Source organism: Grus americana, chromosome 10 (assembly GCF_028858705.1).
Source record: "Grus americana isolate bGruAme1 chromosome 10, bGruAme1.mat, whole genome shotgun sequence".
Classification (NCBI taxonomy): Eukaryota; Metazoa; Chordata; class Aves; order Gruiformes; family Gruidae; genus Grus; species Grus americana.
Genome location: NC_072861.1, coordinates 1,659,607 through 1,685,796, shown reverse-complemented (window position 1 = coordinate 1,685,796; position 26,190 = coordinate 1,659,607). Strand labels below are relative to the sequence as shown.

Here is a 26,190-nt window from a genome sequence, read left to right as displayed (position 1 = left end):
AATCAGGTCCCCTCTCCGAGGAAGGAATTTACAATCAGGATTTGTCTTCTGGTGCCATATAAGTTGGGAGATGGGGGAGACGGAGCTGGAAAGGTTGCATGAAGGCAGGTGCTCTCCCATCCCCATGCAACGCTCGTTACGAGGAACCGCCTTCTGTGTTTGCAGAGATTTTGGCGTAGTTACCAGAGCCGAAAACAAGGTGAACCATCCCCGGACCCTCTCGTCCTCGGCAAAGCCGCCGTTATTCTCCAGACCCACTGGCGTGGCTTTGTGGAGAGGCGGAGGTTCCTGCAGATGCAGTTTGCAGCCCATCTCATCCAGAACTGCTGGCGGGAGTACGCCAAGCGGCGGCACGACGCAGCCACCAGCATCCAGGCAGCCTGGCGAGGACACCGCGCAAAGCAGTCGTACGCAGCCAGCCGAAGCAAAGTCGTCTGCTTCCAAGCGGCGTGCAGAGGATATTTAGCACGACAAAGGTAACTGGCCTCAGTTAAAAAAGAAAACGTTTTCTGACGATGCTCACTGGGGAGGGAGGTGGTTGACGTGACTTCAGGCACCACTCGGACTACGGTGACTTGCAGAGGATGGTGTCCCTTCGTAGGATCCCTGACCCTGTCGCGACCTGCCCTGATCCTTCGTTTGTCCATGCTTTCTAATAAAGGAGTTTATTTAGCTGCACGTCCTACTCTTAGAATCGGCAGAGCCTATTTCAGCTTGGAGCACGTAGGCAGTGGAAAGCCAAGGCCATAAATACTCGCGAGGGTTTTTTTTTCCCCTTGGCAGCAGCACCGGTTTAAGTAGCCTATTTTTAACCCAGATTGCCTCGCCGATCTGATTGCTGCGCTGTCTCGCAGGGACAGGAGATAGTGGAGCCATCCGCTGCGAAAGGGAGAGGGTTTCCAGCCATGCCTTGGCTTGCTGGACGCGGGGCAGGTCTTGGTTTGTTCTCTGGAGACGCTGCCTGCAAGGTGTGGAGCACCTTGACGTAGGGTGGAAAATTTGGGAGCTGCAAAGAGCTCTTGGCTCAGGACGCGAGTCCCTACTAGCTGTACCAGAGGCAGCCCAGGCAGGATGGTGAAGATGAAGAAGCCGAGGGGGTCCGATGGGTTAAGCTCTTCCAGCTCCGTCAGCTTACAAACGAGCTAGACCAGGGATGGAGGCTGGAGATGCTGCCGTCAGCGCGAGAGGAGCTTTCAGGTGCGTTGGGGCGGTCCTTGAGTAGGAGAGATAGCATAAGAGGAGAAGGATGAAAACTAAACGTGCACTCGCGTTGTCTTGCTCCAGATGTGCAAGGAGGGTCGCTTGAGATGCCGACAGCAGTGAGGTGATGACGGTGGTGGTGATGAGATGCCACCGGTGCAGTGCCTTGAAGGGGAGTGAGCGGGCGCGGGGGTACAATATGCTGGTTTTCTGCTTTCTTGCAGGTTTAGAGCTTTGAAAGAGCAGCGATTAAAAGAGAAGCAGCTGGAGAATGGCCTGTCAGTTAGAGAGGAGGATGGACTGGAGGCTGATGATGCTTTGGAAATTAAGGGCTCCGACCCATCTAAGTGGGAGGACAGCTCATTTGAAGAGCGAGTGAGAGCTGTAGAAGAACATAAATCACTGATGGAGAATAATCGGGTGAATCACATGGACCCACTGGATACTTCTGCCAATTTGATGTACAAAAGGCACGAGAGAGCCAGTAGCCAGAGCGGGATGGACACCGAAGAGGAGGTGGTTGTGAGAGAGAGACCCAAGTCGCTGGAGGATCTCAACCAGAAAAAGGTGGTTCGTGCAAAAAGAGAAAGCCGGAGGATGCGTGAACTGGAACAGGCAAAATTTAGCTTGGAGCTGCTCAAGGTCCGGTCCACCGGTGGGCTGTCACCTTCAGAAGAGCGGCGGTGGTCCACCGAGCTTGTATCTGAGGCACTTCATTCCCCTCAGGGAACCCCAGAGAGCGAAAGCTCTCAAGGGAGCTTTGAGATGTTAAGCTGTGAAGATACCCCAAGTAATAAACTCGTTTCCTTAGTTTTAGATGAGCAAGATACGCAGTCATTTTCCACTGACTCTCTGCCTAGCAGTCCCCAGGCTCATCTGCAGGAGAAGTCTTTCTGTGCGGCAGATGTGAACAGCAATTTACCCAGTTGCAGGAGGACGCCTTCAGACTTGGAGCTACCTGATAACCTCACCATGAAGGAGCGTGCGGTCTCTGACCCCCAGAATGTTATATACAAGGCACATCCAAGAGAAACTTTCCTTTCCAGAAACCTACCGACTTTCTATGTTCCACCACAAGACAACGTGAAGGTGAAGCTGATGGAGAATAACCTGAGGAACAAAGCAGTGGACAGAGAGGAGAGGACTGTTACGTTCTCCGAGGTCAGGAAGGACTCCGAGCCAGAACAGGGCAGAGGTCAGGAAGAGAAGTCCTCTACCAAGAGAGAGGAACGTGGGACAACAACTGTGACACAGGCCCATTCTCCAGACTCTGTCATCAAGAGGCTGGAAAAGCTCAACGTGGAGAAGGAGGAACGGCAAAAGCAGCTTCAGCTGCAAAATGAGAGGGAGATGATGGAGCAGATCCGTCAGCAGAAGGAAATTCTGGAGAAACAACGCAAAGCCTTCGAGCAGCAAGGGAGGGTGGAGGCTTTGCAGAGGGCTGAGCAGAGCAGGATGAAGGACCCCTCCCTCAAACCAACCAAAAAACCAGACAGCCGGCCTCAGTCGGTCCTCATCCTGCACCCCCAGAGCAGAGGGGAGCATAGCCCCACTGCAGGCACGGTTCCAACCTCATCGGTGGACATTAAAGGTCTCACCGTTGGGACCAGGGGAAGCTCTCCAGCCCACAGTGCCTCCAAAGACAGACCTGTCAGCATGTTCATGGAGCGAAGAGAAGGTCAATCGGGATCGGCACTGGAACCCCGCTGCCATTCCAGACCGGCTCTGGACCCCAGGGATCTCCCGGGCAGCCACTTCTCGAGAACGGAGCGCCTCCGGCAACCCCGAATGCCCAACCAGGCCACCGAGGAGACAAGGGCAAGCGCTATGTTCTTCACGCCGAAAGACAATCCCTTCAGCCTCCAGTGAGTAAAAAGATGGTTGTGCTTTCTCTGTAGGCTTTCTCTGTAGGCTTTCTCTGTAGGCTTTCTTCGTAGGCTTTCTCCGTAGGCTTTCTTCGTAGGCTTTTGCCATAGGTTTTCTCTGTAGGCTTTTTGTTCTGCTAGAGACCATGTTTCTGGAGACTCTACAAAACCCTTAGTGAAACAAAGATGGTTTCTTGATCTTCTAGCAATGAACAGGCAGAGTTCAGAGGAAAAGAAAAAAGAACTGGAAATATGATTTCTCCGTCGCTTATGTGATGGGCATTAGGTAAGCCAGCAGAGATAATCATGGACATTAGCAGGTGAAAGGAGTTAACAGAGAGAAGGTTGACCCTGCTTTCATTTACCCTAGATGAACGGTGATAGGAGTTTATTTCTCAAGGTAAAAGATGAAGAAAAAAATTCTTAGGATTTTTGGGTGGTCAGAGTAGAAATGACTAAATAAGGCAGAAAATTGCAGGATTTTTTTGTTTACTGTGTAGTTAACGCAGCCAGCAAAGTCATTTGGAAAATCTTAACCATTGCAGATTAAAAACCAGCAACTGTCCGGAGAGAGTTTGTGATGCAAACGCACTTTTGACAGCGTATCGCTTACATATGTAATTACGCTCGTAACGCGCTTAGCGCTCGTTCAGCTCTGTCGTGTTGCTTAAAAGATGGGCTGCTCCAGGGTCTAGAGACCCCAGCAAGATCTTGGCACAACATTTGCTCCCACTTTATCGTGTTGCTTAACCTGCCTTGCCTAATTGTGGAGAGGTTTAGCTGAAAAAGGACGTTTAGCTCAAAAAAAAAAAAAAAAAAGGACATAAACCCCCCCCCAAAATCCTGCTGTAAGGATCCAAGGCAAGAGCTACCAGTGAACGTTTGCTGTTGGTAGCTCAAGGTACCTCCAAGTGTAGTAATCTTGTGGTTTATGTGCTGTTATTCCCGTTTAATTTGTGCGGGTTCTTTAACTAAGTCCAGGCGCACGTGAAGGGGGCGGGGAAAGGAGCGGTCAATGAATAGTCAAAAAACTAGGAGCGGTCCAAAAAAAATAGCCCTTTGCCCCCATTAAAGCCAGCTGCATCCCTCGCACGCGCGCACGGCAAGGGTTGTGTTCGGAAGCGATGGTAGAAAGAACAAGCTGAGCAGAAGGCAACTGAAGTGGGTGTATTTTTGAACGCTATGGTAGATGCAAAGCGAGGATGCTCTCCTTCTGAGCCAGATTGTAGGAAAATCTGCAGAAGGGCCTGGAGAACTGGTTTAGAAGTGGGTGTTGGAGAATAGTCTTCCCCCCCAAAAAAAATCTCTTTCCATTTCTTTTCCTGGTTCATGCACAGAACAAGCAACAGGAAAAGAAAATACTTTAAAAATTCCTGTCTTTTACCTTTTATTCTGCAACAGAGCAATCACATTTGAGAATCCAGCAGCGAAAAGGTACCATCCGTAACCAGCGTGTTGGGTGGAGTTGGCAGGCAGAACTTCGTATCTTCTTGTCCTTTGCTATTAATTCAAATCCTGAAGAATTCAAAGCGATTCCGAAACCCCGTGACCTCAAACTTGCAATTTGGTCTTGAGCGCTTGGGTTGCGCGCTTGTACGCTCCAGCCAGCTGGGCTGGCATGGTGGGAAGGCTTTTAGGAGAAGATGAAACATCTCTGTTCTCTTGTGTTTCAGCAGAGAAGCAAATCATCAATGCCTGTCCAAGGCTGAACTAGCTAGGAAGCCATTTAAGATGCCGGGGTCGGGCAGAGGAGAGGTAAGTCGTGACTTGCTTATTTTTTCTTTTAATTGAACAAGGGGGGGGGGGGGGGGGAAAACCTTATTCTGCCAGTTTTCCCTCAAAAGCTTCAAAAAAGTGAACTATAAAGCACAAGGGCTGCTAGACGTAGGGACGGGGGATATCACGGTACGGCAACCTTCACACCTTCTCTTAAAAATAAAAAAAAAAAAAAACCCCGTACCATTAATTCGTAGCAGCTCTGGAGAAAAAGGATCTCGCCATCCTGATGTCCAACGCAGTCTCGTCTTCGTTTGGTTTAACGTACGTTTGAGTAACATCCATCGTTGTCCATTTTCACCGTGCTGTCTTGGTTTTTCAGTTTGGTGTTTGGTTTTGTTTGGTTTTTTTCACTTGATATAATATTGTGTCCCCTCTGTGGAGTGCAATGTCACTCAGAGATGTCTTATATGAGATGGCCGTACATGAGCTACACAACGATGCCAAAAATCAGTAGAATCTCCTTTTTATTTAAAAAAAAAACAACCCACAACTTTTTGTTTGTTTCTTTGTTTTGTTTGTTTTATCATTTGGTCAAGCAGGTTCCCAGACCGACCCATAAAAAGAAAGCCCGCATGGCGCGGACACGCTCCGATTTCTTGACTAGAGGTACTTTTGCCGATGGGGAGGGGGATACGGAGGAAGATGATTATGATGACAATTTTGAGTTCCTTCTCTCCTCTGACCAACCTCCTCATCCCGAGGCGGTGCCTGCAGCCCGGCTGGGGCAGGCCTGTTACAGTGACTCCGAAATGGTAATTTTTTCCAACGCGGCGGGGGAAATTTAAAAGAGGGGAGCGAGCGGAGCTGCGGGAGCCTTCCTTTGCTAACCTTAGCTGCACTGATCCCTCCACCGCTTCTTCTCCGACTTCCAAGGATGCCGTAGATGGGTAAACTCAGTGAACACAGCAGAAATGGATGTGAAATAGGGAAATAATGAGTATTTCTCGGCCGTGGGAATGTTTTCTGGCTTGATTCGATATCAGCTATGGTTTCCATAGCTTTCCTGGAGCACTGCAACTTGTATTGCACAGCTACCTAGTTTTTTGGGGTTTAACCTCAATAGCAAAGTCCCCCTAGGAGCTTTTTGCTCTACAAATGATCTATACACATCCATGGAAAAGATCAAAGCAAATATTGTCCAAAAAGCAACAAACAACAAAGAAAACAATATAAATCTTGCGCCTCCTATTACTTTCGATTTTGTATCCTTAGCCCCAGTATCCGATGATTATTCCGGCCTCGATTATCAGAGCAACGCTGGCTGACAGCATCTTAGAGAAAGCAAAAACATGTGAATTGGGCAATAAAAATATAGCAAAATAGTGGGGTTTAAAGGAAAAAAAACCCCAATTTTAGTGGCTTTTTCAAGCACAGTAACTGGTCTCCCTTGGCAAGTCCGCAGGCTGCCAGCACCGTGCTCCGTGAGCTGCAGAGCATTTGCGTCTCAGGCTTAATCTCCCGCCTGGATAAGCAGCTTTCGGAAAAATCACAAACCCAGAGGTTTCAGGAGTGGAAGACGCCAACGGCTTCCAACCGACTCACGGGTTTTTTTCCTGAGGTGGTGGAGATGTTCACGTAGAAGTGTGGATAAACACTGGGAATTGTCTCCTGCCATTAAGGGCGCAGGGGGCTCTGCTCCAGCCACGGTGCTGGGTGTGGAGCTGAGTGTGAAACCAAACAAAAGCATGAAAACCAAAGTCAGCGATTTATTTGATGCCGTGGGTCTGGCAAACTTCTCGTGCGATCCTAAAATCAGCTTTTCCAGGAAAGTCAGATGGCCAAGGAGGGTTTTTCATGACTTTTCTGTTAGCGGCTTTTATTATAAAGGATAAATTTTTCCCAGGATAATTTCCTCACGGGAAGGGGGCAGAGATTTACAAACTCCATGAATTTTTAAGGTTGCTCTTGATAAATTTCCAGGGGTTTTGAGCCAGGAATGCTCAAAACTTGATTGAAAGACGCAGCTCTGTGAACTGAGCCCACTTGGCTGCCTCTTAGCGCATCTCCCTGCTTTTATAGATCAGGAGAGGGAGAATTTTATGTAGTAAAATGTAGTATTTTACGTAGCCTGGCAAAAGCCCCGGGCGAGAGGCTGTGCCATACCTGGAGTGCCGTGCTGTGTTCCTGGATGCTACCTTCTTACAAAGCGTTAGGGTTTTGGGGTTTTGGGGTTTTGGTTTTTTTTTTTTTTTTTTTAGCCGTAGAAATCTTTCCCGCAGGGATGCAAAAGGCACTCGGTGAGCTCCATCCTTGGGAGGGACCTGGCTCATGCCGCTCTTTAGAAATGCTCCTCGTGCTCCTCGGGACTCTGCTCACTTGGTTTTAACAGCTCTCACCGCATGCGAGTAGTAGTAGGTGCCAACTGTCTCTCGTCTCTCCTGTATCCCTCTCCTCCTCTGCTCTCCATCACTAGCTCTAACTGGGGGTCAGCACTTTCACCCCTCGTGCGGTTGAGTTCTGCTTTCTAGCAAACGCTGCCCGCGAAGTCGTGTGCTCAGCGATACCCTACAGCCGTGTGTCCTCACAACGTGTGTGGTGTTTCCAGCTGTATTCTGTATTGCAGGTTTGGGACCAGCCCTTTGGCTCGTGGCTTCTCTGGGTCAGGATCGCCACGAGTAGCAAAATTTAGGGACGGCTTATTCCTGTTTATTAGCAGAGCCCGGTTGGGTCTTGCAGATGATGGAGGAGCCTACGATAGAGCAATACTGGTGCATGTTGGTTTGGGTACAAGCTCAAGTAGGTGGCTGCCTACGTAGACACATTTGTTGCGTCTTGTGATGTTCACATGAAGACAAGTCAGGCAGTAGCCACACGCGGGCTGGTTTCCGTGCTAGTGAATAACTTATTCATACAGCTCCTGCCCTTGGCTACGACTTACCAAAAAAGCCTCTTTTGATGTGCTGCTCAGCCGCCAAGGGCTGCTGGGTAGACGAAGAGGAGATCACGTGCGACCTTGTGAAGCTGAGCATGTGATGGCTCACCAGCTGCACTGGTGTGAATCTGCCCATTTTGCCCATTGGTCTCTTGACCGTCAAGTCAATGATTGTGTATCACCAGCTGGTAAGTAGAGGGCCACCAGAAACCCATGCTCCTGGCCTAAGTCTGGAGTATCTCAGAGCAGCAAAGACCAAGAGCATCTTCAGCCAGAGCTGAAACCCGAGGTGCACCAGTATAGAAGGTGGCTGCTGGAGGTACAGTTGACTCCAAAGAGCTTTTAAGGCTAAAGGGCTTCCTCACAAGACCAAACCTTCAAAGGTTGCTTGAGCATTTTGGCTAGTGATTAGCTGAGGATTAACCTGCCTTACGGTGAGGCAAGTACAAGCCGGAGGAATAGCTCCTGGCTGTGGTCAACACATATGAATACCACTTCTGTTTTGCACCTAAGCCTGGAGAGCTTTCCTGCAGCAGATAAACAGAGAGCCTTGGTTAGGGAAACCACACCAGAAGTATCTTCTGAATACATTCTCCTTCAGCAGAGGCTCTTAGAGAGAGGGTCTTGGATAACGAAGCAGCAATTTGGCTCCAACCTCTGTACTAACGCCACAAATTGGCAAACGTCAGTCCAAGTATCTGTCACCAGCTGATCCCAAGTGTCCCTCAAGAGCCAGCAATGAAAGATCTCTTGTCCTAAGCTATTCAGAGGGAGCACTGCACTTTAGGAAGTTCTTCAATGCAGCATGTAGCACTGCTGCCTGCTGGGACAAGTCATCTCGCTTGGCCACAGTTATCTAGTGCCGGTGGGCAAAACAGAGGTTGCTCTTTCAGAGGAAAAATATTTGGTCCCCTCTTCATCCAGGGGACAATTCCAGGCCCCCTGACTATTGCCATTTGCCTGCACGTGGTGCTTTGTGGTGTTCCCTGGCCAGGGATTTTCTGGTGCAGAGGCTTGTCTTCACATCTGAGAAGGTTTCCCGTCCAGACGAGGACCTCACCCATCACAGCTTCTTGGAGAGGAGTCCCTCAAACAGAAGGATCTTGCACCAAAAATGCCTTTTAGTCCTTACTTTCAAAAGCTGGAGAGGTTGCTGTGATAGCAGAGGAAACGCTGAATGATAATAGGTCAAGAATTGGGGCAGAGCAGAGATGTGGTGGTAGCAATGGTAGAAAATCCTTCTTCCATTTTTGCCTAAAAAGTGCATTACAGATGTTTTTAACTCAGTCTTCTGCGTGAGCCAGGGGTTTCACTTGCTTTGCTCTACTCCAAAATCTGTACTCTAGATCTGCTTGTGCAGTAGATATATATTTTAAAAAGAAAATGTACGTGGTGTCCTATAGAGCAACCTCTGCATTGCTCCGGCGATCCCCTTAGCCAGCCTGCCATGGTCAGCACATACCAGTGTGCTTTAAATCACTTTGAAATAGAAAAAAAGGGAGTAAATGGCCCAACAAAATACATCGTTTAAAAAAAACCAAAGCAGTGAAAGCGATTAAAAGATTGAAATTACTCAAGAGCAAAACTATATCATGGGGGCAAATATCGTAATAGGACATTTTCAAAAGCAAGTAGTAAGTTTGGGCTGGACGGAAATCACTTTTGTGGGTCTTGAGGTGGTTTTTTTTCTTTCTGCAGTATCCATCTGCAATTTAGGTGTGATTGTCACCTAAACGTAAGAGCGACAGGAACAAGAAAGCCTTTGATGGTTTAGGCAGTTTCTTTCTTTCCCAGTGGCAATTTTGCCTCATGTGCTGCCATCTCCTGGCTGGTAGAGAGGCTAGTCCAGGGGCGAAAAAGAAAACATTGAAGAGGAGTATAAATATGGTAAATGTGACTCCCTTGCAGCCCCTATTTTGTATAATTTTATTTGAAATATTTTTAAGAGAAGAAAAAGAAATGCTTAAAACCACAGTGCGTTCAGCTGAGACATTTTAGGTGATGGGAAAGCTACAGGAGATATTTGACCATCATCTCCCGATTCCTCTCATACAACCCGATTCCCTGCTTTCCTCGTGCCAAAAGTCTCTCCTCCAGGAGTCCAACTCCGAAATCACAGCTGCAATTGGAAAAAAAAAAAAAAGAACAAAAATTGCTATTTTTTTTAAAACACGGCAGGACTATTTCTGGGCTATTTCATGGAACCCCATTAGGTTGAATTACTGCAAATTCATTTCACCCTTAAAAATGATCCCAGGGCATTTTAAGTGGTGGCAAAAGCAGAGATCCTTTGTATTGAAGCTTCAAAGTCTCTTATTTCTAAAGGGTTCATTTTGACATGTCCTTGCCACAAAGACTTTGATGGTCTTTTCTGTAAAGTCCTCAACAAGAGTTGGAGGAGGAAGCTCTGCTGGGACAGATCCATGTGGTTGAAGGTTCTTTTGGTGCTGGGAACACCACAAATGACTTCGTCGTGGCTAACATGGCTCTTCTGGGATGGAGAGCCCAGACCAAGATGAGGCTGAGCGATAAGGACCCGTGGCTTGGTGCACACTGATTTTCATCACTGGTTGCTCAAGGAGACAGAAGGTTGGACCTCGATGTAGAGCTGGAGCAAGAGAAACCCCTTTCTTTTCTTAGGAGTCGTTAAAATATTTCTCTAGTTGTAGCTGTAGGTTTTCACCTGCAGGCAGGTAGAACTAAAGATGCAACAGATGAAATATCTAATTTTTGCTAGGGAAAAAAAAATAAAAATCAGCTGGCATCCCAAGATCTGTCTCATTTTTAAATACTTCGTGCTTGGAATCGTTACAGACGGTGCAGCGATTCGCCTCTGGGGAAGGCCAAACAAAACTGCACAAAACCATGTCTCAGGGGGAGATCGGGAAGCTGGCGGCCACACAGAAGAGCCTGACTCCAGACGGGAGGTAGGAAACATGGCTGGAGATGGCAGATGAATCCCTCCCGTGTCCCTCTTGCTCTCCATCACCTTGCTGAACCACCCCGGCTCCTTTGGAGCTCCACCAGCCAAAGCAAGCACATGAGTTACTCGTCCCACCTTTCCTATGTGACTGTGGACATGCCCAATTAGAAGAGGCGTTCTGCTCATATTGTGATAAAGTTTTGATGACTTGGGCCAGACGTCCCATCCCAAACCACCCAATTGCATGCGTGAAACTTGAGTTTCTTGCCTTTCCCGAGGACGCGTAGCCTGGTTTCTCTGGGAGAAGTTGTGTGGATTTAACTCCTCCTCAAACACTGTGAAGATCTGGGACATTTGGGGTAGTTTTGGGTAGAAGGAAATTTTCCTAGTTAAGGTGGTTCCTCTTTTCACAACTTATTTCCAGGCCTCAGCGAGCCAAGATGAGGTTCTGGGTAAAGGGAAAGCAGGGGGAGAAGAAGACCCCACGGGAGAAGCTCGCTACCCAGTCTGAGCTCCTAGAATTGTACGCGGAGCAAGAAGCCCCCAGCAGGGAGGTGGTTTCTGGCTTGCAGCTTGGTGAAGGTAAGCGGTGGGGTGGCATGGTGCTGGTCGTGTAAGGACCAGCGAAATTGCGTTCACTTTCACGGCAAAGGGAAAAGCTAGTGTAAATCTGGCTTTACGCTACAACTCAACGTAGCCCAATATGTAGGGGCTTGGTAAAGGTATAGAACTGAGGAAGGTTGGCTTATCTGTAAGGTGAGGGTATCTGCAAATTGGAGTTTCGTGTACGACAGTGTGGTCTAGCTGAGGCTGCTGTGGGAAAACGGGTTGGGAAGCTGCACAACTTGAATGCCCGTGCTGGTTCGTGTCTCTTGAATTGATGGATGGCGTCAACCTGAAACGGTGGCAAGTAGGTCAGATGGTGCGATCCAAAATGGATCTCAAGGAATTCCATGTCACTAATCCTCCTGGCAGCTATCTGGACACGGACAGATGTTTCCCCTCTTGACAGAGGAAATAACGAAGGGAGAAATGACAATTAATCTTCCTACAAGTACCACGCACTGCTTTTCTCTGCAGCTTTATTCCGATGCCCGTCTCCTTATTTTAGTGGCAGAACTATTTTTCATCTGCTCTTCAATCTCTTTCCCTCTTTTTAATTATCACCTGTAGAGTTGGGTCCTCACCACCTGACCCCTCCACGGAGTCCCGAGCTGTCCGGTATCTACCGACGGGAGTTTAAGGAGAACAAGGAGCCCTCTCCCAAAGTGAAACGCAAGCGCAGCGTCAAGATCAGCAACGTGGCTCTGGAGCCCGTGCAGTGGCAGAACGACTCGCTGCAGATCATAACCAGCGCTAGCGACTTGAAGAGCATGGATGAGTTTCTCCTGAAAAAGGTAACTCCTGCCCTCGCTGCTCCAGATAAATCATCTGAGAGCTCCAAGAGCAGACGGAGGCAACAAAGCCAAAATTATCCTGGAGGATATTAGTAGCGATACTAATAATTCATCTAAGGGTGCACAGCATGCATCAGGGCAGACTTGGGAGAAAAGATGGGCACGCTGTGCACGCACCGTGCGGTCGTTCTGCACGGGCACAGCAGCTTCGGTGCTGCCATTGCTTTGAGTTGCTCCTGGTGGCATCAGAAATGGATGATCCGGGAGGGCAGGATTTGAAGGCTGTGGGGAAGTCCTCATGTTTCTAAGTTTGCATGCAGGAGAAACCACCTTGTAATCTCTATTGACGTTGTCTGCCCGTGGTGGAGCAGCTGCTCGTTAGTGTTGCTTCATCTCACGCGGTGCTCTGCCACATCTCAAGTCACACGGGTGCATAAACCCCTTTGGCTTCCCAGATGAATGAACTGGATAATGAGGACAGCAAGAAGGACACGCTGGTGGATGTCGTGTTCAAGAAAGCGCTGAAGGAATTTCGACAAAACATCTTTAGCTTTTACTCCTCAGCATTGGCGGTAAGTGACCAGATGACGGGTGAGAACGTCCACCTCTAGGAGAAACGAGATACTCTGGGCCCTCCTGGTGGTGGAGACATTGCCGAGCCTTCCGTTCCTGGTCTGCTCATCCCAAAGGATGGATGCTCTTCCTTTGTATTCAGTCCCATGAGCTGTAAATTTGGACTAACTCTTCCTCATTAGCCAGCTCTCAATATACGTTGAGCGGAGATTTCTGATCTCCTCGTTAGAGCTTGCTCCCAGGCAAATGGGAGTTGACAGTAAGTCAATAAACTCTATTTGCCACCCAAAGTGCCTGGAAACCTTTGTGTTACTATTGTGAGTAGTGGAGACATCTGAGCAATGCGGAGCTCTGCTCTTCTGCTACTTCTGAATCTGAGCAATGATTGCTATGGCTTATGATCACAGTGATCAGAAAAAACTATTTTATTGCCCAGATTGTACAAAAAATTCCCTCTAAGACTTGAGCTGGCACTTAACGTCCTCCTGCTCTGCGCGCTGAGAAGCCACCCTGCCAAAGGTCACGAAACAACTCTATTAGATGATCCTTTTTCCCTTCTTTTAATCATGCTTAGACTTTCCCTGAGTGGTTGGAAGCCGGTCAGGCTGAAATAATTGTTTGGAGCAGAATAGGCAGTCTGGGCTGTATAAAACTCACTTTTCTTTTTGCTTCTGTTTCCTTAAAAGATGGATGATGGAAAAAGCATCCGCTATAAGGACCTCTACGCCTTATTCGAGCAGATTCTGGAGAAGACCATGAGGCTTGAGCAGAGGGACTGGAGTGAGTCTCCAGTTAAAGTCTGGGTCAATACCTTCAAAGTCTTCCTGGATGAATATATGTTGGAGTACAAACCTCTGGACTACACCGCGGTGAAGGTATTCAGCATTTTTCTTAAGCCCCTTGAAGATTTGGGAACTTTCTGCGGGGTTGTGCTCTCTGTAGACACATGGGAACCTCTGCTGTCTTCTCCTCTGCTTTAAGCTGAGGTGGACAACATAAGTTGGCACGATTTATTGGTTGTGTTTCACTGGGCTCAGCAAATCCCAGTTCACATCTGCGCAGAGCTGGGCCTTGGCCAATGCCAACGTGTAGATGTTTTCTCCACAGCAAAGTTTCAACCATCTGTGGATGGTTGGAAAGGCAGCTCCTGGTGCTTCCTTTTTAGTTTTGGGGTTTTTTTTTCAATCTTTGAGGAAAAGTGAAAGAGATAGATGCTTTCCTCATCTCTTGACCTCTTCCCAGGTGACCACACACTTGACCATTGGTTTGGTTGCAGGAGAAGGGGACACGGGAGGTGGCTGTCCTTGGGGTCTAGCTACAGTTTTCAAAGCAGTCAAAGCTTGTAGCGTGCCTTTCACAAACCTGAGCTCCTCGCTTTCTGCTCCTTATTGTCTGCGAGGACAACCACGGGGTCTCAGGCTGGGCTTGGGAGATGCTCTTTATTGAACCAATAATCCATCTTCTGGCTCTTCAGCTCCAAGTCCTCCCCAGGCTCCTCTCCAGGCAAGTTTTCTTCTGAGCAGGCTGAGGATTAGCTCCGACTGCAGTGCTGTGCCACCTCCTCCTTGGGTGTCTTGCATGAGATGGGAGAGCTTTAGGTCACTAATGCTGGACTTGGAGGCAGAGCAGCTAATCCCAACTCTGAGATGAAGATGGGGACAGTTTTCCAGAGGATTTCTGAAAACAGGGTGATCCATAGAAGAGTTTTTCTAAAGTGACTCTCCTGGGGCTGCAGGTGCACGGGAGGATGGGGCTGGAAAGCGCTGGGCTAAGTTAGATATGAGCCCTCTGTATGCTTGTCCTGGGGAAATTGCTCATAAATATGCATAAATCTCTTTCTATTACTAGGTGCCAAAAACGGAACGAAAAAAGAGAAGAAAAAAGGAAGCGGATGTGGTGAGTTGAGCACTCTGTGCATTAAAAAATTAATGTTCTTGTGGCCAGGATGACGAGCGATAAGAGATCTGCTCGTGACACGTCCTGTGCTGAGATCTGAATATCACACCGTAAGGAACGCGCAGCCGTCAAAGGGCGTGCTGGAAAGATGGATGAGGTGGATTTGGTTTGCTTGATCAAGGGTCACTGTAGGTTGTCCTCTGAAAACATGTCAGTCAAGACAGTACATGTATTGTCAGGAGTTATAGATGAACTGAGAGCGAAAACTGTTGTTCTGGGTTTCTGTATAAACCCAGAAAATAAATTAGAGCGTGTTTTACGTCTCTAATACCAGAGATGTGGGAGGTTACATCTCCTTTTTTCCTAAAGGATATGACAGTACTAGGAAGGATGCAGATGCAGACCAAAAGGGGCCATGGATGCACAGAAGACCTTCTTAACACGGAGAGGTTGACCAGCCAACCTCAGTCAAATGCAAGTTTCTAACGTGCTTGCATGACGGTTCGGTTCCCGTACTGGCTGGATGTCTGTTTGAGTTGCCTACAGGGTTAATGGGCTGAAAAGGAAACAAAAATAGCAAATAAAATCAAATAGCAGCTAAAGTTGGAGAGCAGACCATGTTCATCTCCCCGCTTCACAGCAGACTAAGAGCCCATCTCCTTTTTCTGACCAACCTTTATCGTTGTAGGTGGAAGAGCACAACGGTCACATTTTTAAGGCAACCCAGTACAGCATCCCCACCTACTGTGAATATTGTTCCTCCTTGATCTGGATAATGGACAGGGCTTCTGTTTGTAAATGTAAGCACAGTCTCTCTGGTCTTTTTTCATCTGATTGTATCACAGTGATGAGTTTCTGGATTTTGAAAGGTGTTTGTTGCTGTTTCCCACAACCCCACCCTCAAATAATTTGGTTTTTTTCACATTAGAAGAGCTTTTGGCACAGATCTTAAGGGTTTCTGAAGTCGACTAGTAAGTCCATCCCAGCAGTCCTTCCAGTCCTCATGGTACCGTCATTTTGTGTGCATGGGAGCTTTGTGTTACACATCTTATCCTGTAAGGTCCTATGGTCATCCCAAAGGTCAAACCGTATTTAAGTGTCACCGTAAGAAGGATGGTAGAGAGTTGGGTATGGCAAACGTGCCCAACGGCTTCAGCCCGTAGGATGCCTGCGGGTCTCATGACCACGGCAAATTCCTTTGACTTAGCCCATTCGACCTCCAGGCACATGAGTTTTTGGAGACATCAGGAAAATGGAGGAGGACCGATGGGAAAGGTTGATCTGTCGCTTTGGTTTTTCCAACGTTTCTTTAGGTTTAGGTTGGAAGTATCGACCCTGGGGTATTTCAGGCTGATGTCCAGTGCGGGAGGAATACAAATTAGTTGCTATTTCCAACCTCTTTGAGGGTACCCATGTCTGTTAGCTCAGAGTCACTCATGGATTATCTTCCGGGTTGATCTGTTGGGGTTTTTTAATGTTTCAGGGACTTAAATATGGGACCTTTAAAATTAAAGGCTTCATGGTTTTTTGTTTGTATGGATCTGATACAGACTTGGCCCCTGGGAACTGCAAATGCAACGTGCTTTTGAGCTGCTAGTCCTGATAGGCGCTACTTAATTCATATTAATTCATATTTCTCCAGCCATCTGACCTTTTGGATTATTAAATACTATTTTTCTTCGTTGCAGTATGTAAATATGCTTGTCACAAGAAGTGCTGTCTTAAAACTACGACCAAGTGCTCCAAAAAGGTAAACGTCTCTCATTACTTTTCTTTCATTAAATGCATTTCAGACGGCAAGCACAGGCTTGTATTAAAAAAAAAAAAATACTTGCAGGCACAGAACTTGATATAATGCTGGCAATAACCCTCCTTCGAGCAGCAGCTTGGACCGGAGATCCCTGGAGGTCTCTCCAACCCGTACTTCGGGGTTTGCATGTATTTTGGGAGTAACGCAGCGATGCGTCACTATGTATCTGCCCAGTCATGCCGCGGATGTCGCAGTGACGTTCCCTGCCTTGTAACCATGCTGAATAATAGAAAGCTGCCTCGTTTTGTGGCTTTTAAAGACTTGGAAATGTGGGGTTGTTCTTAAATGTGGGGTTATTCTTGGATATATGGGTTATCGTTAACCCCGCCGGTCGCTGCTCAGGCGCGGACCCCAAACAGCGGCAGCCGAGCGAGGAAGAGTGGGTGGAGGATGCTCACGCACTCACGGTGCTCCTTAGAGGGGAATTAAATATTGTTTGTCAGGTTTAAGGACAGTGAATGAATGCAGCAGGTTACCCCGGCTAACAATGAATCATCAAGATTTGGTTGTGGGGTTGTTGGTTTGGTTTTTTTTAAATAGTTTATCTTGTGGTTTTTATACCCAAAAAAGGATAATGCAGCCAGGATAATAATGTGCGCAAAGCTTTATCAGCTCCCCGGGAGGCTTCTCAGGGAAGAACAGCCTCCGTAAAGCTGCATGATTACATTTTCCCCAAGAAATAATCTGAATATATACATTGAAGACATATATATTTGAATATATTTGTATTTTGAATATATATAGCATTTTTGCTGCAGTCTTTCCCTTTCTGGCCGTGTTTCTGCAGTAGCTGGGAACGCCTCATATGAGTTTCTGTTCTAAAATCTGGGAAGTTCGATGCCATCTCGGATTATTTTTTTTTTCGGAGAAGCTCAGGGATGATTGGAGCCTTCTCATTTCTTGGGGTTTCTCTGCACAGGGAAATTTTTGCGCTGTACCCAAGGAAATGAGTTCACCATGTCTCCACGGTAGCTTTCCACTTGGGCGGTTGGAGGTCCTTCTCTAGGAAGGCTCTGGCTTGTCTCTGCGTGGTGGGTCAATGTTTTTAGGGTTGTTTTCAGCAACGGGGAGCCACAAACCATCTATTATGCTTTGAGAAAGAGTTCTTTATTTTCTGGCCGCAGTTGATTTTGGTAACTGTTAGCTTTGTCCCAGACTGGATCTGTTTCTCCAGATCTATGGTGAACTTGAGCAAACGCCAAGCTCATCTCTCTCAACGGCCATAAAATTGCTTCCACCCATGCTTGGTCCTCATGTCAGAGCTACTTGACTTGAGCAGCACATGGGTTTCGTGGCATCGCGTTTATCATGGTTTTAGCAGCAGGCTGGTTGAAGCAGATGATGAATTTCAACTGGTAGCTCAGACCAGATGTTCCTGGGGTGGGTTTTTTTTCCTCTAGAGCATGAAACAGCACGGGCATCTTCCCCACATCATCTCATAAGGTTGACAACATCGATGAAAGGATGACATGGAATGGGAAAAACAAAGATGCAGGAGTGGTTATAAGGCGAGCTGTGACCTATGTCACGGTCCCCACCGTCTTGCTGGTGGCTGGATTGCAGCATGTGCCTTCTCACGTTCCTTTTGCTGGGGCTGGGTATTTGTATCAATATTTTATTAGGTCTTTTCCCACCCAGAATCTCCCATTCGGGAGGACTGTTCACAATTGAATTTGCCAAATATCAGATCTTCAGTGAGTGTTTGCAGCTGGCAAAAGGGTCTTTCCTGACAGATGGAGATGGGTTTTTTCATGCTCTTATTTTGGCATCACATTTGTTCACAGATATTTTGTAGTCACTAACGCTGCGAATTAGGATCTAAGACTCAGATTTACTTGCTCTGCTTCCTGCATCCTCTTTGGGCCGTGAAGTTGTCCCTGGAGATGGTGCCAGAGGGTCAGGAAGTGGAGGAGGACCATGCCCAGCTGCATTGACTCCACTGGGCTGAGAGTATAACTACAGCGGGGTGGTTAAAGAAAGAAAATTGAGATTTTTATGACTTTAGATGCACGTCCAGAGACCAGTTTAGCATTGCAAGACATACATTGCTGGCTGTCCCATCCTCCTTCATTAGACTGACTTGCAGGTCACCTGGATCAGCTGAAGAAATGTGAGTAGCAGTTGGATCCAAGCGCTCTGCCAGAATTCCTTCCTAAAAGGATTTGAAACCCCTTTTTTTCCTTTTTCCTCTTCAGTACGACCCCGAGCTCTCGTCTCGGCAGTTTGGTGTGGAGCTCTCCCGGTTGACCAGTGAGGAGCGAGCAGTGCCGGTGCTGGTGGAGAAGCTCATCAACTACATCGAAATGCACGGGCTGTACACAGAGGGCATTTACAGAAAATCGGGGTCCACCAACAAGATCAAGGAGCTGCGGCAAGGACTCGATACAGGTAAAAGTATGGAGAGAGAAAAAAAAAACCGCACGAGGAGAAAAATCTCTGTAAAAGCAAGGTTGGATGTAAGGAAGGCGGGAAGTTTCATCGGGGCGAAACAAGGGAGTGGTCCTTCCTTCCGCGACTGCCGGCTGCGCAAGCGATGCTTTCACGTCTCCAACCAAAGCTCGAGTCACCAACTCATGCTTTTTTTGGGTGCAATACATGAAAAGAATCATTCTAGTTGAGGGAAGACGCTGCCTTACTTACACGGTAGCAACTGATGCCAGCAAGAAAAGAAATCCTGGTCCCACCAAAGGTTACTTGCCCTGGAAAATGCATTTGTCTCTAATTTTAATGCGTGGAGCTGAAATCAGGTGCTGGATTTCTTGCCATTAAACGCAGTGTGATTTTGGGGTGGCACACGAACATTTTCTATCCTAGAGGAGTAGCTTATCACAGAATGGTTTGGGTTGGAAGGGGCCTTTCAAGGTCATCCAGTCCAACCCCCCTGGCTTCACTAATGGCTTCATATTGATTGTTGCCTCTTGTTTGTTTTTGTTTTTCCTCAATCTGCCGAACCCAGACATCGATAATGTGAATTTAGACGACTACAACATCCACGTCATCGCCAGCGTGTTCAAGCAGTGGCTCCGAGATCTGCCCAACCCTCTCATGACCTTCGAGCTCTACGAGGAGTTTCTGCGGGCGATGGGTAAGGAACCTCCTTCGCTATCCCGTCCCCTTGGCAGAGAGAAACGGTGGCCGCTTTTAGTGCCAAACTTTTTATTTACTCTTTGGGCCCAAACCAGCTGGTTTTGCCAAATTATATTTTCCTGGTTTCAAAGTGTGATTTTTTGGCTAGTAGGGTTTTTTTTTTTTTACGCAAAGCCACGGGCAGTTGTCTTGCCTTTGGTGGCATGCGTTTGCATCATGATTCAGCAGATTTCAGCCCAAACCATTAGCCAGAAGATCCATCTTTTAAGTAGTAAAAGTAAGTAAGCGTTAAGAAGGAATCGTGTTAAATAGGAGGAAGAAGTAGGAGCCGCCCCTAAACGCTGGTGCTTTCTCTGCAGGCCTCCAGGAGAGGAAGGAGACAGTGCGGGGAGTGTATTCGGTCATCGACCAGCTCTCCCGCACTCATCTCAGCACCTTGGAGCGTCTCATCTTCCACCTGGTGAGGTACGTTGGGCCAGGGCAGCTTTGGGCAATGGGCAAGGGGAGGATGATTGGACATCCTTCATACCGAAAGAGCCGAGACTGAAAGCAGGTGGGCAAGGGAAGGAGAAGAGCTTTCAGGTCCATCATGTCTCCCAGGAGGTGGCCCCAGAGCTGTTTCTCTAAATGATGCTTATATTGATGAGTGACCTCCGCAGTGCTCTGCTTGCTCATGGTACCTGCGGGTCTGTGGTGCCTCTTGCCACTGCAGGAACGGGGTGTTTGGGTGGAAGACGCTGGTTGTTTGCTTGCCTTGGGAACACCTGAGATGTCTTCAGCTTTGGCTTTCTCCATCAAGCAGAGCAAAGATGAGGGCAGAGCAGCACACTTGCTAGCAGAGCAAGATAGCGCTGTAGAAGTGTCATCTCTGTTTATCCATGGCCGTATGGAAAGGGTGAAGTGGAGATGCCTTCACCTCTGACTTCTCTCTTAATCCCTGTTTTTGTCAGGATTGCTCTCCAAGAAGAGACCAATCGAATGTCAGCTAACGCTTTGGCCATCGTCTTTGCTCCCTGTATCCTCCGCTGTCCCGATACGACAGACCCGCTGCAGAGCGTCCAGGACATCAGTAAAACAACCACGTAAGAACGTGATGCTGGATGATCCAGCTCCATAACCATAACCGTGTCACCGCTCACATCTTGATAACCCTTAGTACGGTCAAATGGCTCAAGAATAGACAGCTTTAGCCTGGAAACCGTAAACACGTATTAAATGCATCTTCCTGAAGATATTTCGTATTCTCTCAATCCCCAAGAAGTTGTTGAACGGGGCTTTTTAAGCAATGAAGGATCCGCAAGAGCAGATCAACTTGCGCTCCTGCCCGGCACATCTCAGCAGGAAAAGGTGGAGCTTGTGCTGAGTTGGTTTTATAGTTAATCCCATTTATGGCAAGCAGATCTTTATTCTTACTCAATTTTGTCTTTTTTACTTGAGGAGGTGAGCTCGTTTGATCTGCAGCAATATTAATATTGCGGACTTAGATTTCTTTAAGGTATTTGCCATAATTGCAAATGTTTTACAGAGAAAAAGTGAAGCACTTGCCCAAATTCAGTCTGGCTCAGATTAAATAGATTTAAAAAATAGATAATGGAGACAACGATAATAATGGAAACTATCCGGTGAAGGGCTGGGCTTCTGAAAGAGGTGGTTTAAGTATTAAAATTGTTGAAGACCAGAACGTGCTTGGAGACCCAGCTGGTAGGAGCACTCGTCCTTCAGCAGGATTTCTTTGTAGCTTCTCCCTTAGACTTCAGCTATAGCGCATCCTCTAATTTTCTTACCCGGAAAGGATTATTTTTTCCCCAAACCCCACTCCTGACAGCATTCAACAGTCAGTTCAGCTAAACAAGCTCGCTGCAGCATTACTGCGTGCAAGCAAGTTGGAAGCAACCTGCCTTCCCCTCTTCCAAGGGGGGAAATTTCTCCAGTGGGATCCTTGGAGGTCTTTAATTTCTCTAGTCCAAGTTCCTCGATCCGTCCATAGCCCATTATCACTCTTTTTAGGGGAATTTCCACTACCAGCTGGTTTCCTGCTGGAGCTTTCTCCCTCCGTGCCTTTCCGGCAGGGCCAACTCATTTAAAATAATTTCCTCCTCCCGTTTTATCTTCTTTGGGGTTTTTTCTCCCTTTAGTTGCGTAGAATTAATCGTCATCGAGCAGATGAACAAGTACAAGGCTCGTCTCAAGGACATCAACAGCCTGGAGTTTGCGGAGAACAAAGCCAAGAGCCGCCTCTCCTTGATCCGCAGATCGATGGTGAGATGCCAAAGTCATCTCTGTTCCCTCCTGTCCTCTTCTTTGCCCCCTACCTGATCTTCTCCTGCTTATTCCAGCCTCCCAAACCCCTCGCGACTTCCCACGCCATCTCCCCCAGGACAGGGACCCTCAGCCCCGTGGTGGCTCCTCACCTTTGCAGGGAGTCATATCAAAGCACGAGGAGGTGGGAACGGTCCGTGGAAACGCGGTCACTCCAGCTCACATACTCCTGATCAACGTTTCCACCTTCATTTGAGCTTGTTTGGTCCTGGGTTGAGTCAAGCCTTTCATTGACCGGCTGGACGTCGCCCCGTGGGAGACCCAGACCATGCTTTTTCGTGCTGAATCGCATTATCTGAACCCAAAATGAGGCGCACTCTGCTCCCCCACCGCCTTTTTGGGAGGCTCAAACCCATCTCATTGAGCTTCCATGCTTCCCGGGGCGCTGGCAGGCTGCGGATGCACGCTGTGCTTGGCTTGTTGGGCTACGGGAGAGGGATGGACTCGGCGCAGCGCACTCGTCCCAGGCGTGGGCTAAGGACCCGAGCAGCCCCTCTGCTTGGACCTGCCTGCTGTGGTCCTCAGGGACACGTTGCTCCTGCCTTTTTTTGGGATGAAATCCAAGCAGGGGCTGCCCAAGCTCATGGGGCTGGTGCTGCAGAGCTGCCCTGCTAATCCCAGTTAAAAAAACCCCACAAAAAAACCAAAAAAACCCCATAAAAATGAACAAAAACGGGTTTTTTGGAGGGGCGACGGCATGTGCACTCTAACCTTCTGCTTTCCTTTTCATCTCCTCTCTAATCCAGAAACCCGTACTAATTGCAGTTAGATTTATGAGCATAACCCGCAGTTCAATCCCGGTATGTATTAACTGCAGCGCGCCCTGCGCCAGCCGCCGCGTCCCTCCGTTGTGTGTGACCGCCGCTCATTCCAGCCCCGTCCCACCGGCCATTGTCCGTGACTTTGCCCATCCCGTCCCCGAGCGGGCGCCGCTCCTCAGGGCCACCGTTTCTCCCGCAGGTCCCCTGGGCGGCAGGAGTTCGGGACGGCCAACGCTTGGCCATCCCTGCACGCAGCTCCTCGAAAAACCACTTTCTACCCCTTTTCCCCTTCCTACTTTTTTTTTTTCTATTTTCTTTTCTTTTTCCATCCTGTGCTTCCCTCTTTTTTGCTTTACTTGACTCATCCCTTCCCACCCCAACTTCTGCTCGCTCAGGATGCGTTTCAGCATCTAGTTGCTTTCGTAACGCTGCCATATGATGAGATGGTGGATAAAACCCCCGGCTCGGATGCCTCGGAGACCACGAGGCATCCAAAGGTCTCCTCCACCTTCCTGGAGGAAGAGCACCACCACCACCTTGAACTCAAGCTCAGGACACCCAGGTTTGAATTAGGAGGGGTCCAGCAACCCCTGTTACTCCCCAACTCCATCCCAGCTTGAGTTTGAGGTCGCAGAGACCGCGACGGGCGAGAAAAGCGCCTGCAGGTTTTTGGGGATGCTCGTGGGGCTGTTTCCCTTCCTACCAGGTTCAGCCCATGATGCTTCTCCCCATCCTTCAGTATCCATGAGGGTCAGGAGGTGGAGAAGAGCAAAATTCAAGCTCTGTTCCCCTGATGCCGTTGTGTAAGCAATGCTGTTTCGCAGGAGCTTAAGTCCACGAGCTGGTGGGATCTTTGGGATCTCCAGGGTTTTGGCTAATAGGATTCAGGTAGCTGTGCTTCAGCTCAGGAGCCCACGTGAGAAGGGGTCGTCAGCAGAACGCCGGGGCACGGCAGTGGCTTTGCTGCCAAAGAAAGGTCTCTGAGATGTGAAGTTAAAAGATGAAAGGGGTAAAATGGAGCAAATATCACTTTTAAAGGAAAAAAAGGGAGGCTCTGTTACCCTGCAAACCTGCTCTGGGCACGTGGTTTAAGTAAAGCTGCGTTGCAACGAGCTCTTCAACTGCACGGAGATGCAGGTTCATCCTGGGTGATGATTGTCAGGAGGAGGGCAGCAAGCCATGGGCACAACTCAGGCTGGTCAACATCTCCTAAGTCCTGGTCTGTTCAGGATCTTGAATTTAGAAGATGAGATGTGTCTGGTTTATGATAACAGTTAAGATAAAAGCTTTTTAATGTCCTTGGTGTCTCTCATCCCCCCAAATCCATCTTTTTCTTCTACTCCGTGGGGCAGATCTGTAGGGCTGGTCCTCAAGAGATTAAAACAGCTGCATACGTAATATTTCTCCATGCGTAGTACCCCCGTTTGAGTCCTTTTTTGTTGTTCATTTTAATATAAAAAAAAAAAAAGATGGTTCTTCAGAGCTGCATTACATCTCCCCATTTAACCGTGGGCACAAAACTTAACGTTTATTGTCTTATAATGGGTCATTGGAGGTCGTCTTGGTTTCTGCATCTCACGTGCATGAGATCAGAGCACGGACAACGTGATTAGGTGTGATTTAGCGTTTGCCAAAGGGGTCAGCGGAGACCCTTGCGATGATCTGGAAAGGATGCGAGACGTGATCTAATGGTGAAGTGGGAGCCGGGTGCCCTGAAATCAAAGCCCTGGTGATGCTCCCACCCAAAGCCAACGTGGCCACCAGGCAGGTCAAGCTTCCCATCGCACGGGCTGTGGGCTTTGCAGAAACCCATCCTGCCGCCAGCTGGGCTTGCTTTGAAGTCCAAGTTGCACTTGGTCCATCAGCCGGTAGATGGTCCATCAGCGCCATCCTCACCGCCTCCATCCTCACCACCTCCATCCTCACCCCCTCCAACGTGTTGAGTCCTTCTGGTACCTCTCCCAGCCTGGGGCGAGATTTTGGAGGGTCCTGGGTGCGACTGCCAGCGACGCACTGAGGACCGATGGCCGGGGCCATCTTCTTCGCTCCTTGGGAGAGCAGTGTGGTTGTCACCTGAGATGTCTGCAAAATCACCTTGGCTGGTGGTGGTGACACCGTTGTCTCTCTTCAGGGCAAAGGACGTGTGCGACGCGGCGCCTACCCCAGCCCGACGTCTCCCGTTGCCGTGCGCTTGCCCTCGGTGACAGACGTCCCCGAGGAGACCATGAGCAGCGAGGAAGCCATGGAGATGGAGGTGACGGAGCAGCAGCAAGTGGCCATGCAGCAGGAGGAGAAGGTGCTGACCGAGCAGATCGAGAGCCTGCAGAAGGAAAAGTGAGTCTGGCTGAGGGTTCAAGCCACATCCCCTAAGCTATAGGTTACCTATGGATGTTGCTTGACATCATATGGTTGATGTGCTGCTCACAGGTGATGTGGAGGACTCCATCCCTCCATGATCTCTTGGCGTACGTGCGTCCCTTTCTTCTCCTCCCCGACTTTTGGGTCCCGTTGGGTCAATGGGTTGGTTTTGGCAGGGAGGAGCTGACATACGAGATGCTGACGCTGGAGCCCCGCGCCTCCGATGATGAAACCCTGGAGTCCGAAGCCTCCATTGGCACCGCCGACAGCTCCGAAAATTTGAACTTTGACTCCGAAGGAGCCGTCTCCGATCGCTCGGGTAAATCCAGGCATTCTTGGGTTTCTCACAGAACAGTTTGGGTTGGAAGGGAACCTTCAAAGATCATCCAATCCAACCCTTCTGCAATGAGCAGGGACATCTTCAACTAGACCAGGTTGCCCAGGTTTTTTTCGATAGCTCGGGGGGGGTTATTTGGTTTTTTCCTGCCCGCAGAAAATTTAAAGCCCGCGCTTTAAATGGGTGTAAAGAGGGGGGTTGAGGGTTAAAGCACATGGACCTGGGGAGGTGGGTGGTGGCACCCAGGGTTTGGCGGGGAGGCGCGTGCTCCTCCGGCACCGCCGCGCCGTCCCGAGCGACGCCGGGAACGTTCGTCCTGCCTCCAGGGCGTGCGTGTCCCCGGGGCGCGGTGCCGAGGTGCTGGGTGATTTCGGGGCGTTAATCCTCCGGTGGTCCTTCCCCCCTCCCCCAGAGAGAAGCGTAGCACTTACCTCCCTGCGCCCCACCAAGGCGGAGGGGCCGAGCCGGCTGCGAAGGCACCCCAGGATGCGGCCGGACCCGACGGACCCCACCGACGCCTCCATCTCCTCCTCTTCCTCCTCCCAATCGTCCACCTCCTGCTTGCCCCACCTGCCTCGGAAGCGCTTCCAGATGTACTCCAAATCGCCTTTCTACCGAGCGGGGGGGTCAGGCGAGCCCCCCGAAACCCGAGCGAGCCCCGAGGGCTACGCGGGACCTCTCCGTTATCCCGAGGACCGACCTCAGTTCACCACCCGCGGGACGTTCAATCCGGAGAAAGGCAAACAGAAACTGAAGAGCGTGAAAACATCCCCCCCAAAAACCAAAGAGCCCCCGGATGGGGGGACGGCGGGGGGACGCAAGAGAAACCCCGAGGCCGACTGCGCCGCCGCCCAACCCCTCGTCCTCCTGGGGAGCAACGAGTTCATGGTCTGAGACGCTCCGCCCCGGGGACGCCTCGTGCGCCGGAGCAGCCTCCCCGACGGCTTCCTCGTTAACGCGCCGGGAGGATGAATTCTTAATTAAAAAAAGGGCCGGCGGGGGACGGTTTTAAC

At 49.1% G+C, this 26,190-nt stretch overlaps 1 protein-coding gene across 3 annotated transcripts in view; it reads left to right on the top strand.

The window, feature by feature from the left end:
* Window positions 1-26,190, top strand: part of MYO9A (myosin IXA) — a 181,283-nt gene extending 155,093 nt beyond the window's left edge. Inside the window, exons 24-44 of one of the 3 annotated variants that reach the window (XM_054836975.1) lie at window positions 166-476; window positions 1,425-3,065; window positions 4,739-4,820; window positions 5,381-5,596; window positions 10,531-10,643; window positions 11,064-11,221; window positions 11,813-12,036; window positions 12,492-12,608; window positions 13,296-13,484; window positions 14,458-14,505; window positions 15,194-15,305; window positions 16,194-16,255; window positions 18,511-18,703; window positions 19,272-19,400; window positions 19,762-19,867; window positions 20,353-20,484; window positions 21,538-21,661; window positions 22,468-22,521; window positions 24,614-24,816; window positions 25,017-25,159; window positions 25,590-26,190. In XM_054836975.1, coding sequence (XP_054692950.1) covers window positions 166-476; window positions 1,425-3,065; window positions 4,739-4,820; window positions 5,381-5,596; window positions 10,531-10,643; window positions 11,064-11,221; window positions 11,813-12,036; window positions 12,492-12,608; window positions 13,296-13,484; window positions 14,458-14,505; window positions 15,194-15,305; window positions 16,194-16,255; window positions 18,511-18,703; window positions 19,272-19,400; window positions 19,762-19,867; window positions 20,353-20,484; window positions 21,538-21,661; window positions 22,468-22,521; window positions 24,614-24,816; window positions 25,017-25,159; window positions 25,590-26,071 — 4,839 coding nt within the window. In that variant the 3' untranslated portion in view covers window positions 26,072-26,190. The remainder of the gene's footprint in view (window positions 1-165; window positions 477-1,424; window positions 3,066-4,738; window positions 4,821-5,380; window positions 5,597-10,530; window positions 10,644-11,063; window positions 11,222-11,812; window positions 12,037-12,491; window positions 12,609-13,295; window positions 13,485-14,457; window positions 14,506-15,193; window positions 15,306-16,193; window positions 16,256-18,510; window positions 18,704-19,271; window positions 19,401-19,761; window positions 19,868-20,352; window positions 20,485-21,537; window positions 21,662-22,467; window positions 22,522-24,613; window positions 24,817-25,016; window positions 25,160-25,589) is intronic. The other 2 variants (XM_054836978.1, XM_054836976.1) reach the window with 2 other exon arrangements.